General features: G+C 51.9%; 1 protein-coding gene across 2 annotated transcripts in view; it reads right to left on the bottom strand.

The window, feature by feature from the left end:
• Positions 1–10,710, bottom strand: part of cc2d1a (coiled-coil and C2 domain containing 1A) — a 493,461-nt gene extending 482,751 nt beyond the window's left edge. For both annotated transcript variants that reach the window (XR_013500123.1, XM_078234866.1), the window contains exon 1: positions 10,419–10,710. Coding sequence is in view for 1 of the 2 variants with exons in the window: in XM_078234866.1 (XP_078090992.1) it covers positions 10,419–10,478 (60 nt within the window). In the remaining variant the exon portion in view is untranslated. The remainder of the gene's footprint in view (positions 1–10,418) is intronic.
• Positions 10,711–15,229: the final 4,519 nt, after the last annotated feature.

Below are 15,229 nucleotides of genomic sequence, written 5' to 3'. Positions count from 1 at the left end.
GTTAATGATGAAAGCTAAATAAGCAGATCTATCTGAAGCTTGAAAAGGTCAGTTGGAACTGTGCCTGGGTGGCACAGTGGTTAGCACTGCTGCCTCACAGCGCCAGGGACCTGCGTTCAATTCCTAGCTTTGAGACACTGTGTGGAGTCTGCATGGGTTTCCTCCGGGTGCTCCGATTTTCTGCAACAGTCTGAAAGACGTGCTGGTGAGGGTGCATTGGCTGTACTAAATTCTCCCTCAGTGTACCCGAACAGACGGAGTGTGACGACTGGGGGATTTTCACAGTAACTTCATTGCAGTGTTCATGTAAGCCTACTAGTGACACTAATAAATAGACTCAAAAGTTTCCAGATGCTGCCAGTCCTCCTGATATACTGGCTCTGATGTCACAACACCTCATATCCACGTGCAGCAATCCTCAGTTGCTTTCGACTGATGTCATGCACATGGTCTACTTGTCACAGTAAGAAGTCTCACAACACCAGGTTAAAGTCCAACAGGTTTATTTGGTAGCAAATGGTATTTGCTACCAAATAAACCTGTTGGACTTTAACCTGGTGTTGTGAGACTTCTTACTGTGCTTACCCCAGTCCAACGCCGGCATCTCCACATCATGACTACTTGTCACAGACAGCTCATCCGTGCATGGAATAGCGAACACACTTTATGGATGGTTTAAAAGATGCTGCATAATAAATGCGCGCTAGCGGTGTGCTGCATTGCTCCCCCAGAGCCTAAGTCTCTGTGTAACCGCTGTTAACTCTGCAGCTGCGCTGCTGCGTATCGTTGCGATGGACAGGAATGGAAATTGCACGCAGCCAGTTTTACTCAAATCCCAGTGGCAACCCTGAACAGAAATCGTCCAGATTCCGCGGCATCACAGCTTATGCTCTGTTGCTTGATGTAAATCGCTGTTGGTCGCGGACACTACTGACACAGAACATGCATCCTCCTTGGTGAATTTCACCCAATATTAAATGCATCAACAATGAAGGAAATTTCACGGTTGGAACAGCGCTGATGAAGTGCGCACAGGCTCACTCGCATGGTCTGCTACTGGACTAATAAACCAGTGACATGTTTAAACCCCATGACAAAAGCTAGGGAACTGAAACCCAGCGCATTAATTAGTAATGGTGACTACAAAACTATTGGATTGTCATAAAAACACCTCTCTTTCACTAATTTAAGACATTACCTGGGCAGGTGACGGCCGAGTGGTATTATCGCTAGACTATTAATCCAGGAACTCAGCTAACGTTCTGGGACCTGGGTTCGAATCCCGCCACGGCAGAGGGTGGAATTTGAATTCCTGAAAAAGTATCTGGAATTAAGAATCTACTGATGACCATGAAACCATGGTCGGAAAAACCCTTCTGGTTCACTAGTGTCCTCCAGGGAAGGAAATCTGAATATAAAAGCAGAGATGTCTTGCTGCATCTGTACAGGGCATTGGTGAGGCCGCAGCTGGAATACTGTGTGCAGTATTGGTCCCCTTATTTGCGGAAGGATATATTGGCCTTAGAGGGAGTGCAGAGAAGGTTCACCAGGTTGATACCAGAGATGAGGGGTGTTGATTAAGAGGAGAGACTGAGCAGATTGGGTTTGTATTCGTTGGAATTTAGAAGGCGGAGGGGGGATCTTATAGAGACCTATAAGATAATGAAGGGGCTGGATAGGGTAGAGGTGGAGAGATTCTTTCCACTTAGAAAGGAAACCAGAACTAGAGGGTACAGCCTCAAAATAAAGGGGGGTCGGTTTAGGACAGAGTTGAGGAGGAACTTCTTCTCTCAGAGGGTGGTGAATCTCTGGAATTCTCTGCCCACTGAAGTGGTGGAGGCTACCTCGTTGAATATGTTTAAATCACGGATAGACGGATTCCTGATCGGTAAGGGAATTAGGGGTTATGGGGATCAGGCGGGTAAGTGGAACTGATCCACTTCAGATCAGCCATGATCTTATTGAATGGCGGGGCAGGCTCGAGGGGCTAGATGGCCTACTCCTGCTCCTATTTCTTATGTTCTTATGTTCTTATCCTTACCCGGTCTGGCCCACGTGACTCCCGAGCCACAGTAATGTGCGATTGGCTCTCAATTGCCCTCCAAGGGCAACTAGGGATGGGCAATAAATGCTGGCCCAGCCAGTGACATCCATGTCTCATAAATGAATAAAAACCTGCTGACAAACAGGATAGGTACTGTGGATGACAGAGTTGCAGGCTCAGAATTTCCTCTCCTCGTGTTTTCCCTTTGCTTTGGGTAGGTGCTGACTTTCAAAAGAGGCCCCACCATTTTGTACAATTGGGTTGCACGGGGTACAGCGATCATGGGCGACATCAAATGATGTTGACTGATGGAGGTTTACAAGATTATGTCAAGCTTGGATAGAGTGGATAGTCAGAGTCTTTTTTCCCCAGGGTTGAAGGGTTAATTACTCGGGGGCATAGTTTGAGAGTGAGAGGGGGGAAGCTTAAAAGAGATGTAAGAGGCAGGTTTTCACACACAGGGTGGTGAATGTCTGGAATGTGCTGCCGGAGGAGGTGGTGGAAGCAGATTCTATAACATTCAAGAGGCATCTGGATAAATACATGAATAGACAGGGAAGAGGGGTATGGACCACATAGAGGCAAGAAAATATTAGATTATAGAGGCATCTGTGTCAGCACAGACTTGGTGGGCTGAAGGCCTGTTCCTGTGCTGTACTGTTCTTTGTTCAAAACCCCTCAGTCAACAGCAAACTCCTCAGTGAAGCCTTCAGAGAGAGTCCTGAAGCTCAGAATTACCAGAGAGGCAAAGTACAGCAAGCCTTCCTCCTTCAAAAATTCCCACTCTGCTTTGCAATGATGCGGGGCTAGATCTCAACTCTCAGACTCAACACTAACGGTATCAACTGTGCTGTCAATACACCATGAGCTGCCCTCAATCAAACTGCAATCAAAAGAAAAATAAAGCTTGTTGCTGTGTGAGACCTCACCATATTCTCCGAACAGCTTAAAACACTTCACAACAAAAACCTAATCGTTTGTTTCCTGGTGCAAAACGTGAACTTTATTTATTCACTAGCGTCACAAGTGGGCTTACACTAACACTGCAATGAAGTTATTGTGAAAATCCTCGAGTTGCCACGCTCCAGTGCCTGTTCGGGTACACTGAGGGAGAATTTTAGCATGGCCAATCCACCTAACCAGCATGTCTTTCAGACTGTGGGAGGAAACCCACGCAGACACGGGGAGGACGTGCAGACTCCGCACAGACTGTGACCCAAGCCGGGAATTGAATCCGGGTCCCTGGCGCTGTGAGGCAGCAGTGCTAACCACTGTGCCACCATACCACCCATCTTATCAAATGGCAGAGTAGGCTCAAGGGGCAGTGTGGCCTACTCCAGCTCGCTATGTTCTAACCAACGTAGAACAAGGTGTCAAACAATCATACTATTCATAGAATCCCTACAGTGCAGAAGGAGGCCATTTGGCCCATCGAGTCTGCACTGACCACAATCCCACCCAAGCCCTATCCCCGTAACCCCACGTATTTACCCTGCTAATCTTCCTGACACGAAGGGGCAATTTAGCATGGCCAATCCACCTAACGCGCACATCTTTGGACTGTGGGAGGAAACCGGAGCACCCGGAAGAAACCCACGCAGACACGGGGAGAATGTGCAAACTCCACACAGACAGTGACCCGAGGCTGGAATTGAACCCGGGTCCCTGGTGCTGTGAGGCAGCAGTGCTAACCACTGTGCCACAATTAAAGTTTTTTGTTACTGCAGCCCAAGTATTTAATTTAACAAGTTAAATTATACTTTTAACAGCGACAAAAAAAACATATAATACATCATTTAATTTATCCATTGGAAATAATTAAAAGCCACAAGTGATATTTGATCTTGTGTATGTTCTTGTGTTATTCCTGCAGCAGAGGAGGCTGCACAGTCCAACTGTTAATTAATCAGATCAACACAAGGGATAAAACCACACAAGATTAATCCCATGTCCTACACTGTGTAGCAGTGTTGTCAGTTACTGGAGAAGGCAGTAGCCATACTTAAGACAATACCTTTGAATGCCTTGTGATAAACTTCTCACAGGGTACCTTCTAATTGTCACGTTGCAGCTTTATAAAGCTTTGCTAAGGCCACATTTAAGAGTATTGAGTTCAATTCTGGTCACCACTTTGGAGAGGCTGCGGAAGAGGTTTACCAGGAAGCTGCCTGGGTTAGAGGGTTTGAGCTATAAGGAGAGGCTGGACAAATCAGGGTTGTTTTCTCTGGAGCGGCGGAGGCTGAGGGGAGACCTGATAGAAGTCTATAAAACCATGAGAGGCACAGATGGGGTTGACAGTCAGAATCTTTTTCCCAGAGTTGAAATGTCTAATACTAGGGGGCTTGCACTTAAGGTGGGAGGGGGGAATGTTCAAAGGAGATGTGAGGGGCAAGTTTTTTTAGTAAGAAGTTTAACAACACCAGGTTAAAGTCCAACAGGTTTATTTGGTAGCAAAAGCCACAAGCTTTCGGAGCGCTGCTCCTTCGTCAGGTGACTCACCTGAAGAAGGGGCTTAAGGCTCCGAAAGCTTGTGGCTTTTGCTACCAAATAAACCTGTTGGACTTTAACCTGGTGTTGTTAAACTTCTTACTGTGTTTACCCCAGTCCAATGCCGGCATCTCCACATCAAGTTTTTTTACACAGAGATGGGCAAGTGTCTGGAACGCGCTGCCAGGAGCGGTGGTGGTGGAGGCAGATACGATAGGGATGTTTAAGGGGCTTTTAGATAAGCACATGAATATGCAACGAATAGAGGGATATGGACTAGGTCTCTTAGTCTGACAAAGGGCCATCTCGACTCGAAACATTGGCTCTATTCCCTCCCCACAGATGCTGTCAGACCTGCTGAGATTTTCCAGCATTTTCTGTTTTTGCTATAAACTTAGGATTCCGTATGCAAGCTGTTGTACACACTGAGTAGTTTCTATGCTGCAAAATACTGTATTCATAAAATGTTGTCACGCAAAACGCTGCAATGCTTTCCAATGTTTTTCAGAGACTTTTCTAGATACCCCAATAGTCAGTCAGAGCTCCGTTGGTACCACTCTTGCCTCTGGGTCAGAGGGTTGTGGGTTCAAGTCCCAATCCAGGACTTGTGCACAAAAAAACCCCCCCAAGGCTGACACTCCAGTGCAGCACTGAGGGAGTGCCGCACCGTTGGCAATGCCTTTCGCTCTCATTGGCGAATGCAAAAGATCCCTCAATACTGTTTTTTAAAAAAAGCAGGGGGTGTGCCCCATGCGCACGAGCTGATACTTATCCCTCGATCAACATCCCCCAAAAAATTAAAATCAAATAATTTCCTGCACTACAATTCACTTGGTCCGTAGCCTTGTGCGCTACGGCGTTTCAAGTGCTCATTTAAATGCTTTTTAAATGTTGAGGGTTCCTGCCTTCACCACCCTTTCAGGCAGCGAGTTCCAGATCCCATCACCCTCTGGGTGCAAAGGTTTTTCCTCAAATCCCCTCTAAATCTCCTGCCTTAAATCTCTGCTCCCTGGCTATTGACCCCTCTACTCAGGGTAAAGATTTTTGCCTGTCTGCATTCCTCATAATTTTGTACACCTGGACCAGGTTTATCCCCCCCTGCTCTGAACAAATCAACCCTGACCTCTCTCTCCTCACACCTAAACTTTCCCATCCTCCCTCTCACACTCCTGCTCATCGGTTAACCCTAACCCTAGTCCACAGATGTGCGGGTTCGGTGGATTGGCCACGTCAGGGAGATTAGCAGGGTAAATACGTGGGGTTCAGGGGATAGCGCCTGGATGAGATTATTGTCAGTGTAGGCTTGATGGTGGGCCAAATGGCCTCCTTCTGCACTGCAGGGATTCTATGATTCAGGGTGCTCAGGTGAGGCACCCAGCAGTCCTGAAAAGTGCGATCAGGAATGCAAGTCTTTGCCACCCAGAATAAAAACATCATCTGCTGGTGGTGATGGATTGTCAAATTGCTGCTTGTGGGATCTTACTGTGCGCAAATTTTGTTTCCTGACTAACTTTTAACTAAAATTTGTTTCCTGCCCAGTCCATCACTCAAACCAGCTTCCCATCCATTGACTCTGTCTACACTTCCCGCTGCCTCGGCAAAGCAGCCGGCATAATCAAGGACCCCACACACTCCGGACATTCTCTCGTCCACCTTCTTCCATTGGGAAAAGGATAAAAAGTCTGCAAACCAACCGACTCAAGAACAGCTTCTTTCCTACTGCCATAGAATCCCTACTGTGCAGAAGGAGGCCATTCGGCCCATCGAGCCTGCACCGACAACAATCCCATGCGGGCCCTATCCCCGTAACCTCATGTATTTACCCTGCTAAATCCCCCTGACACTAAGGGGCAATTTAGCATGGCCAATCCATCGAACCTGCACATCTTTGGAGTGTGGGAGGAAACCGGAGCACCCGGAGGACACCTACAGAGACACGGGCAGTTTATAAGTTTAAGTTTATTTATCAGTGTCACAAGTAGACTTACATTAACACTGCAATGAAGTTACTGTGAAAATCGCCTGGTCGCCGGGTTCCTGGTGTTATGAGGCAGCAGTGCTAACCACTGTGTCGCCCCATTAAATGGTCTTTCTCTACACCCTCGCTATGACTGTAACACTACATTCTGCACCCTCTCCTTTCCTTCTCCCCTATCAACTCTTACACGAGCTCCGAAAGCTCGTGCTACCAAATAAACCTGTTGAACTTTAACCTTGTGTTGTGCTTTGCCCGTATAGCCCCCAAGAAACAATACTTTTCACTGTATCCCAATACATGTAACAATAATAAATCAAATCAAATGACAGCACTAAATAAAAAGCTTGGGGGGGGGGGGGGGGGAGTTGCTGGTAGTGGAAAAAGTTGCTATACAAATGCAGAGTCTCTCCCTCTGTGTCTGCTGCTCCCCTCCCCCAGTCCGAGTGATTCACTGCTGCCCCTCACCTTTGGGGTGGCACAGTGGTTAGCACTGGTTCAATCCCGGATGGGGTCACTGTCCGTGCGGAGTCTGCACGTTCTCCCCGTGTCTGCATGGGTTTCCTCCGGATGCTCCGGTTTCCCCCTCAGTGATTGGCAGCCGCCCCTCCCCCCAGTGATTGACAGCCGCCCCTCCTCAGTGATTGACAGCCGCCCCGCACCCTGAGTGATTGACAGCTGCCCCCCCCGTGATTGACAGCTGCCCCTCCCCCGTGATTGACAGCTGCCCCCGCCCCCGTGATTGACAGCTGCCCCTCCCCCGTGATTGACAGCTGCCCCTCCCCGTGATTGACAGCTGCCCCTCCCCGTGATTGACAGCTGCCCCTCCCCGTGATTGACAGCTGCCCCTCCCACCTGTGATTGACAGCTGCCCCCCCCACCTGTGATTGACAGCTGCCCCTCCCACCTGTGATTGACAGCTGCCCCTCCCCCGGTGATTGACAGCTGCCCCTCCCCCGGTGATTGACAGCTGCCCCTCCCCGGGTGATTGACAGCTGCCCCTCCCCGGGTGATTGACAGCTGCCCCTCCCCGGGTGATTGACAGCTGCCCCTCCCCGGGTGATTGACAGCTGCCCCTCCCCTTTAGTGATTGACAGCTGCCCCGCCCCCCGGGTGATTGACAGCTGCCCCGCCCCCCTGAGTGATTGACAGCTGCCCCTCCCCTTGAGTGATTGACAGCTGCCCCCCAGTGATTGACAGCTGCCCCTCCCCCCGGGTGACTGACAGCTGCCCCCCAGTGATTGACAGCTGCCCTGTCCCCCCGTGATTGACAGCTGCCCCGCCCCCCGGTGATTGACAGCTGCCCCCCCCCCCCCCCCCGAGTGATTGACAGCTGCCCCCCCCCCCGAGTGATTGACAGCTGCCCCCCCCCCCCCGAGTGATTGACAGCTGCCCCCCAGTGATTGACAGCTGCCCCTCCCCCCGGGTGACTGACAGCTGCCCCCCAGTGACTGACAGCTGCCCCCCAGTGACTGACAGCTGCCCCCCAGTGACTGACAGCTGCCCCCCAGTGACTGACAGCTGCCCCCCAGTGACTGACAGCTGCCCCCCAGTGACTGACAGCTGCCCCCCAGTGACTGACAGCTGCCCCCCAGTGACTGACAGCTGCCCCCCAGTGACTGACAGCTGCCCCCCAGTGACTGACAGCTGCCCCCCAGTGACTGACAGCTGCCCCCCAGTGACTGACAGCTGCCCCCCAGTGACTGACAGCTGCCCCCCAGTGACTGACAGCTGCCCCCCAGTGACTGACAGCTGCCCCCCAGTGACTGACAGCTGCCCCCCAGTGACTGACAGCTGCCCCCCAGTGACTGACAGCTGCCCCCCAGTGACTGACAGCTGCCCCCCAGTGACTGACAGCTGCCCCCCAGTGACTGACAGCTGCCCCCCAGTGACTGACAGCTGCCCCCCAGTGACTGACAGCTGCCCCCCAGTGACTGACAGCTGCCCCCCAGTGACTGACAGCTGCCCCCCAGTGACTGACAGCTGCCCCCCAGTGACTGACAGCTGCCCCCCAGTGACTGACAGCTGCCCCCCAGTGATTGACAGCTGCCCCCCAGTGATTGACAGCTGCCCCCCAGTGATTGACAGCTGCCCCCCAGTGATTGACAGCTGCCCCCCAGTGATTGACAGCTGCCCCCCAGTGATTGACAGCTGCCCCCAGTGATTGACAGCTGCCCCCAGTGATTGACAGCTGCCCCTCCCACCTGTGATTGACAGCTGCCCCTCCCACCTGTGATTGACAGCTGCCCCTCCCACCTGTGATTGACAGCTGCCCCTCCCCCGGTGATTGACAGCTGCCCCTCCCCCGGTGATTGACAGCTGCCCCTCCCCGGGTGATTGACAGCTGCCCCTCCCCGGGTGATTGACAGCTGCCCCTCCCCGAGTGATTGACAGCTGCCCCTCCCCTTTAGTGATTGACAGCTGCCCCGCCCCCGGGTGATTGACAGCTGCCCCGCCCCCCTGAGTGATTGACAGCTGCCCCTCCCCTTGAGTGATTGACAGCTGCCCCCCAGTGATTGACAGCTGCCCTGTCCCTCCGTGATTGACAGCTGCCCCGCCCCCCTGGTGATTGACAGCTGCCCCCCCCCCCCCCCCCGAGTGATTGACAGCTGCCCCCCCCCCCCGAGTGATTGACAGCTGCCCCTCCCCCCGGGTGACTGACAGCTGCCCCCCAGTGATTGACAGCTGCCCTGTCCCCCCGGGTGACTGACAGCTGCCCCCCAGTGATTGACAGCTGCCCCTCCCCCCGGGTGACTGACAGCTGCCCCCCAGTGATTGACAGCTGCCCTGTCCCCCCCGTGATTGACAGCTGCCCCGCCCCCCTGGTGATTGACAGCTGCCCCCCCCCCGAGTGATTGACAGCTGCCCCCCCCCCGAGTGATTGACAGCTGCCCCTCCCCCCGAGTGATTGACAGCTGCCCCCCAGTGATTGACAGCTGCCCCTCCCCCCGGGTGACTATAAGACCATAAGACCATAAGACATAGGAGCGGAAGTAAGGCCATTCGGCCCATCGAGTCCACTCCACCATTCAATCATGGTTGATTTCAACTCCATTTACCCGCTCTCTCCCCATAGCCCTTAATTCCTCGAGAAATCAAGAATTTATCAATTTAACAGCTGCCCCCCAGTGACTGACAGCTGCCCCCCAGTGACTGACAGCTGCCCCCCAGTGATTGACAGCTGCCCCCCAGTGACTGACAGCTGCCCCCCAGTGACTGACAGCTGCCCCCCAGTGATTGACAGCTGCCCCCCAGTGATTGACAGCTGCCCCCCAGTGATTGACAGCTGCCCCCCAGTGATTGACAGCTGCCCCCAGTGATTGACAGCTGCCCCCAGTGATTGACAGCTGCCCCTCCCACCTGTGATTGACAGCTGCCCCTCCCACCTGTGATTGACAGCTGCCCCTCCCACCTGTGATTGACAGCTGCCCCTCCCACCTGTGATTGACAGCTGCCCCTCCCCTCAATGATTGACAGCTGCCCCTCCCCTCAGTGATTGACAGCTGCCCCTCCCACCTGTGATTGACAGCTGCCCCTCCCACCTGTGATTGACAGCTGCCCCTCCCACCTGTGATTGACAGCTGCCCCTCCCCTCAGTGATTGACAGCTGCCCCTCCCCTCAGTGATTGACAGCTGCCCCTCCCCTCAGTGATTGACAGCTGCCCCTCCCCTCGGGTGATTGACAGCTGCCCCGCCCCCCGGGTGATTGACAGCTGCCCCCCAGTGATTGACAGCTGCCCCTCCCCTCGGGTGATTGACAGCTGCCCCGCCCCCCCGGGTGATTGACAGCTGCCCCCCAGTGATTGACAGCTGCCCCTCCCCCTCAGTGATTGACAGCTGCCCCTCCCCCCTCAGTGATTGACAGCTGCCCCTCCCCCCTCAGTGATTGACAGCTGCCCCTCCCCCTCTTACCTGGCGCGCTCTGGCCGCCCCCCGGCCCCTGGGCTCGGGAGACTTCTTATTCCTGTTCATCTCGGGCAGAGTCCCATGGCCCGGGAGGAGGAAATTCCAATCCTTTTCTCTTGCTGTTTTAATGCCGGCGGGGGGAGATCAAAGGGCATCCCCCAGAGCCTCAGGTGAACCGCGCCGGCCGCCTGGGCGGTTTTAAATTCCTCTGGGGGTGTTTGATTTCGCCCCCTCCTCGCTCACCTCCTCCTTCACACACCCAAAAATAAAACTCCGCCTAACACCGCCCCCCCTCCGCAGCGTTCAATAACAATCAGACGGTGCTGCCCACACTGTCGCAAAGACACCTATTCGATGTGCGCCGTCGCCAAGAGGCGGCCTTGCCAGCACTGTCGCAAAGATTCCCATGCACTTGACCGTGCTGTGGTAAAGATGGTTGATGGACTTGACCTCACGGTCGCAAAGAGGCGGCCGTGCCCATACTGTCGCAAAAGATTCCCTTCCACGAGCCCTAGCCGTAAAGTAGCGGCTGCTTCACCGTGCCCGTACTGCCGCCCAGCGTCCCCGCGCGCTTCACAGCACTGTCGTGAAGAGGCGGTTGGAAGCCTTCTGGACGGACGTGGCGCCCCATCCAACCCCCGCGCGCAGTGCATGTCGGGTCTGTTTGTAGTTCTTAATCAGGGCGGGGGGGGGAGAACTACATTACCCGTGGGGCCAGGCAATGGCGCGCAGGCGCGCTGCCCTGGTCTGGTTGGGCGGGAAAGGCTGGGCGTCGTGTGAAGAGAGAGAGACTGAGAGTTTATTCATAAACTCAGCCACCAGCCAAAGTAAACTTATTTATTAGTCACAGGTAGGCTTACATTAACACTGCAATGAAGTTACTGTGAAAATCCCCTAGTTGCCACACTCCGGCGCCTGTTTGGGTAACACTGAGGGGGAATTTAGCACGGCCAATCCACCCCAACCAGCACGTCTTTCAGACTGTGGGAGGAAACCGGAGCTCCCGGAGGAAACCCACGCAGACACGGGGAGAACGTGCAGACTCCACACAGACAGTGACCCGAGCTCGGGAATTGAACCCGGGTCCCTGGCGCTGTGAGGCAGCAGTTGCTAACCCACTGTGCCACCCAATCTCACACCTGGAATTGACATGAAACAAGTTTGTTGGAGGAAAGTGATTCGAAAAATAAGGAATCCTGAATTTCTAAGGGTTGTCGAGCTGTTAATTTGGTGGCGGATGGTGGGGGGCGGGGAAGGTGAGTGTCCATCCAGACCCTCACTGGGAATCTCTCTTTACCTTCCAGTTTAAAAACCCGAGAGGACTTGGGACACCAAATTGCCCCACTCTCCCACTACAGTACCCAGGGAGTGCCACCCTGCCAGAGGTGCCACTTTCTGATCTAATTTTGATTTATTATTGTCACATGCATTAACATACAGTGAAAAGTATTGTTTCTTGCGCGCTATACAGACAAAGCATACCGTTCATAGAGAAGGAAAGGAGAGAGTGCAGAATGTAGTGTTATAGTCATAGCTCGGGTTTAGCCCGCAGTGGTTCCCAAAGGGTGCGGCGCGCCACACTGGTGTTAAGTCTTAACACAAAGAGAGATGGCATGAATTCTGGAAACTTCTACAGGTTTCTATACATGAATGTTTAAATGTTTCTTTGATTGACCTTGAATCTTCCCGCCATCCTCTCTCGCCGCACCCTTTGGGAACCACTGGTTTAGAGAAAGACCAACTTAATATAAGGTAAGTTCCTTCAAAAGTCTGATGGCAGCAGGGAAGAAGCTGTTCTTGAGTCGGTTGGTACGTGACCTCAGACTTTTGTATCTTTTTCCCGATGGAAGAAGGTGGAAGAGAGAATGTCCGGGGTGCGTGGGGTCCTTAATTATGCTGGCTGCTTTGTCGAGGCAGCGGGAAGTGTAGACAGAGTCAATGGATGGGAGGCTGGTTTGAGTGATGGACTGGGCTTCGTGCTCAACCCTTTGTAGTTCCCTGCAGTCTTGGGCAGAGCAGGAGCCATACCAAGCTGTGATACACCAGGAAGAATGCTTTCTATGGTGCATCTATAAAAATTGGTGAGATATGTAGCAGAGAGAAGTGAAAGGGGAGATTCTCAGGTGAGGCTTCCACCCACCAGCCCTCTCAGTGGGCTACAGAAGATCCCAAAGCAATCTATGTGAGTCTTTGATAGTATTTATCCCTCAGTCAACCCCACAATTTGGATTTGATTTGATTTATTATTGTCACATGCATTAGCATACAGTGTAAAGTTTTGTTTCTTGCGTGCTATACAGACAAAGCATACCGTTCATAGAGAAGGAAAGGAGAGTGCAGAATGTAGTATTACAGTCATCGCTAGGGTGTAGAGAAAGATCAACTTAATGCAAGGTAGGTCCATTCAAAAGTCTGATGGCAGCAGAGAAGAAGCTGATCTTGAGTCGGTCGGTACGTGGCCTCAGACTTTTGTATCTTTTTCCCGACGGAAGAAGGTGGAAGAGAGAATGTCCGGGGTGCATGGGGTCCTTAATTATGCCGGCTGCTTTTCCGAGGCAGCGGGAAGTGTAGACAGAGTCAATGGATGGGAGGTTGGTTTGAGTGATGTTATGTTCACAAGCCTTTGTAGTTTCTTGCGGTCTTGGGCAGAGCAGGAGCCATACCAAGCTGTGATACATCCAGAACGGATGCTTTCGATGGTGCATCTGTAAAAATTGTTGAGTCGTAGTGGAGAGAGATGAAAGGGGAGATTCTCAGGTGAGACTTCCACCCACCAGCCCTCTCAGTGGGCTGTGGAAGATCCCAAAGCACTCCTTGTGAGTCCTTAACAGTATTTATCCCTTGGTCAACCCCACAAATAATAGCCATTGTCCTTTTACCATTTGTGGGATCTTGCTGTGTCCAAATTGGCACCCTGCTTTTCTGCATTGCATCATAAAGTGCGCCATTGGCTGCGATGATTGGCCATGTTCTTATTGAAGGGCAGAGCATGCTCAAGGGCCCGAGTGGCCTTCTGCTGCTAATTTGCACGCTCGCGCGGGGAGACTCCCAATCTTGCGAAAGTTGTGAGAGGAAAGCAAGCTTTCTCGATGCGTTTGCGGTATTCCCTCTTGAGTTTCGCCGTGTTCATGGTTGTTTTTTGTTTTCTGTGTTTTTCCTCATTGGTTGTGGGGTATAATTGAAGGATCATATATCTCTGTGAGCCCTCTAACCATTGGGCTTTGGGGATAAACGTGCAGAGTGGATGCGCCATTAAAGGCTGTAATCAACAATAATAATTCTGCTTTAAAACATCTGGCAGCCTCTTGCCACCAGAAACCATCACAGCAGAGATGGCCGTGTGGAGCGGTAACAATGTACGGATTGTTGTACATTTACTGAAATCCGCTTCAGAATGCGGATAGCCACTGTAACAAAATAAGGGGCGGCACGGTAGCACAGTGGTTAGCACTGCTGCTTCACAGCTCCAGGGACCTGGGTTCGATTCCCGGCTTGGGTCACTGTCTGTGCTGAGTTTGCACATTCTCCTCGGGTCTGCGTGGGTTTGCTCTGGTTTCCTCCCACAGTCCAAAGATGTGCGACTCAGATTGATTGGCCATGATAAAAATTGCCCCTTAGTGTCCCGAGATGTGTAGGTTAGAGGGATTAGCGGGTAAATATGTAGGGATATGGGGGTAGGGCCTGGGTGGGATTGTGGTCGGTGCAGACTCGATGGGCCCAATGGCCTCTTTCTGCACTGTAGGATTCTATGATTTCTATGAAAATAGGGATAATATTACACTCTGCAATCCCAGCCTTTAAACTATATGATAAAATGAAGCTTATTCTGTGTGATTTCCTGGATATGGTACATCGAGAGTCTGAAACTGAAGTCAACCAAGGTATTGGTTAGTGAGATAATTATTACAAGAGTTTCTCTATAATCGACCACAGATTATTGTTCCCTGATTCGTTTCCCAATAATAGCATCACATGGGGAATAATTGATATCTGGGAGTATTTACAAGGCAGCAATCTCACTCAGATGGTCTTAGAATCCATAGAATCCCTACAGTGCAGAAGGAGGCAATTCAGCCCATCGAGCCTGCACTGACCACAATCCCACCCAGGCCCTATCCCCGTAACCCCACATATTTACCCGCTAATCCCTCTAACCTAAGCATCCTGGGACACTAAGGGGCAATTTAGCATGGTCAATGCACCTAACCCACACATCTTTTGACAGTAAGGGGCAATTTAGAATGGCCAATCCGCCTAACACGCACATCTTCTGGACTGTGGGAGGAAACCGGAGCACCCAGAGGAAACCCATGCAGAGACGGGGAGAATGTGCAGACTCCACACAGATAGTGACCCGAGCCGGGAATTGAACCCGGGTCCCTGGCGCTGTGAGCCCCCCCCCCCCCAATTTCACACCTGGAGTTGACATTAAAGAAGTTTTTTGGAGGAAAGTGATTTAAAAAATAACAAATCCTGAATTTCCAAGGGTCATTAAGTCATGGAAATTACAAACCACATTTCTGTAGTTTATAAACTGACGCCTAAGATTTGCAGACAGTCCTGTCCCTCTCGTAAAGTTCTGGCTTTGCTCTGATGAACTATAATGCTGTTTACTTGTCCCATACAACCCCATTTGTAGAGATGGCAGCATTGTGGTTAGCACTGCTGCCCTCACAGCACCAGGGACCTGGGTTGTCCTCAGAGCATTCCCTGAGAGAGGCCAAACATCCCGGTTGACTGCTGGGGGACCCTGGCGACTGGCAGAAGGTTCACTTCAGGAGGCACCGAACACATCAAGAGAGCTTTGTCAGGAAATT

The sequence above is a fragment of the Mustelus asterias genome, chromosome 19, assembly GCF_964213995.1.
Source record: "Mustelus asterias chromosome 19, sMusAst1.hap1.1, whole genome shotgun sequence".
NCBI classification, from domain to species: domain Eukaryota; kingdom Metazoa; phylum Chordata; class Chondrichthyes; order Carcharhiniformes; family Triakidae; genus Mustelus; species Mustelus asterias.
This window is presented reverse-complemented; position numbering and strand designations above follow the sequence as displayed.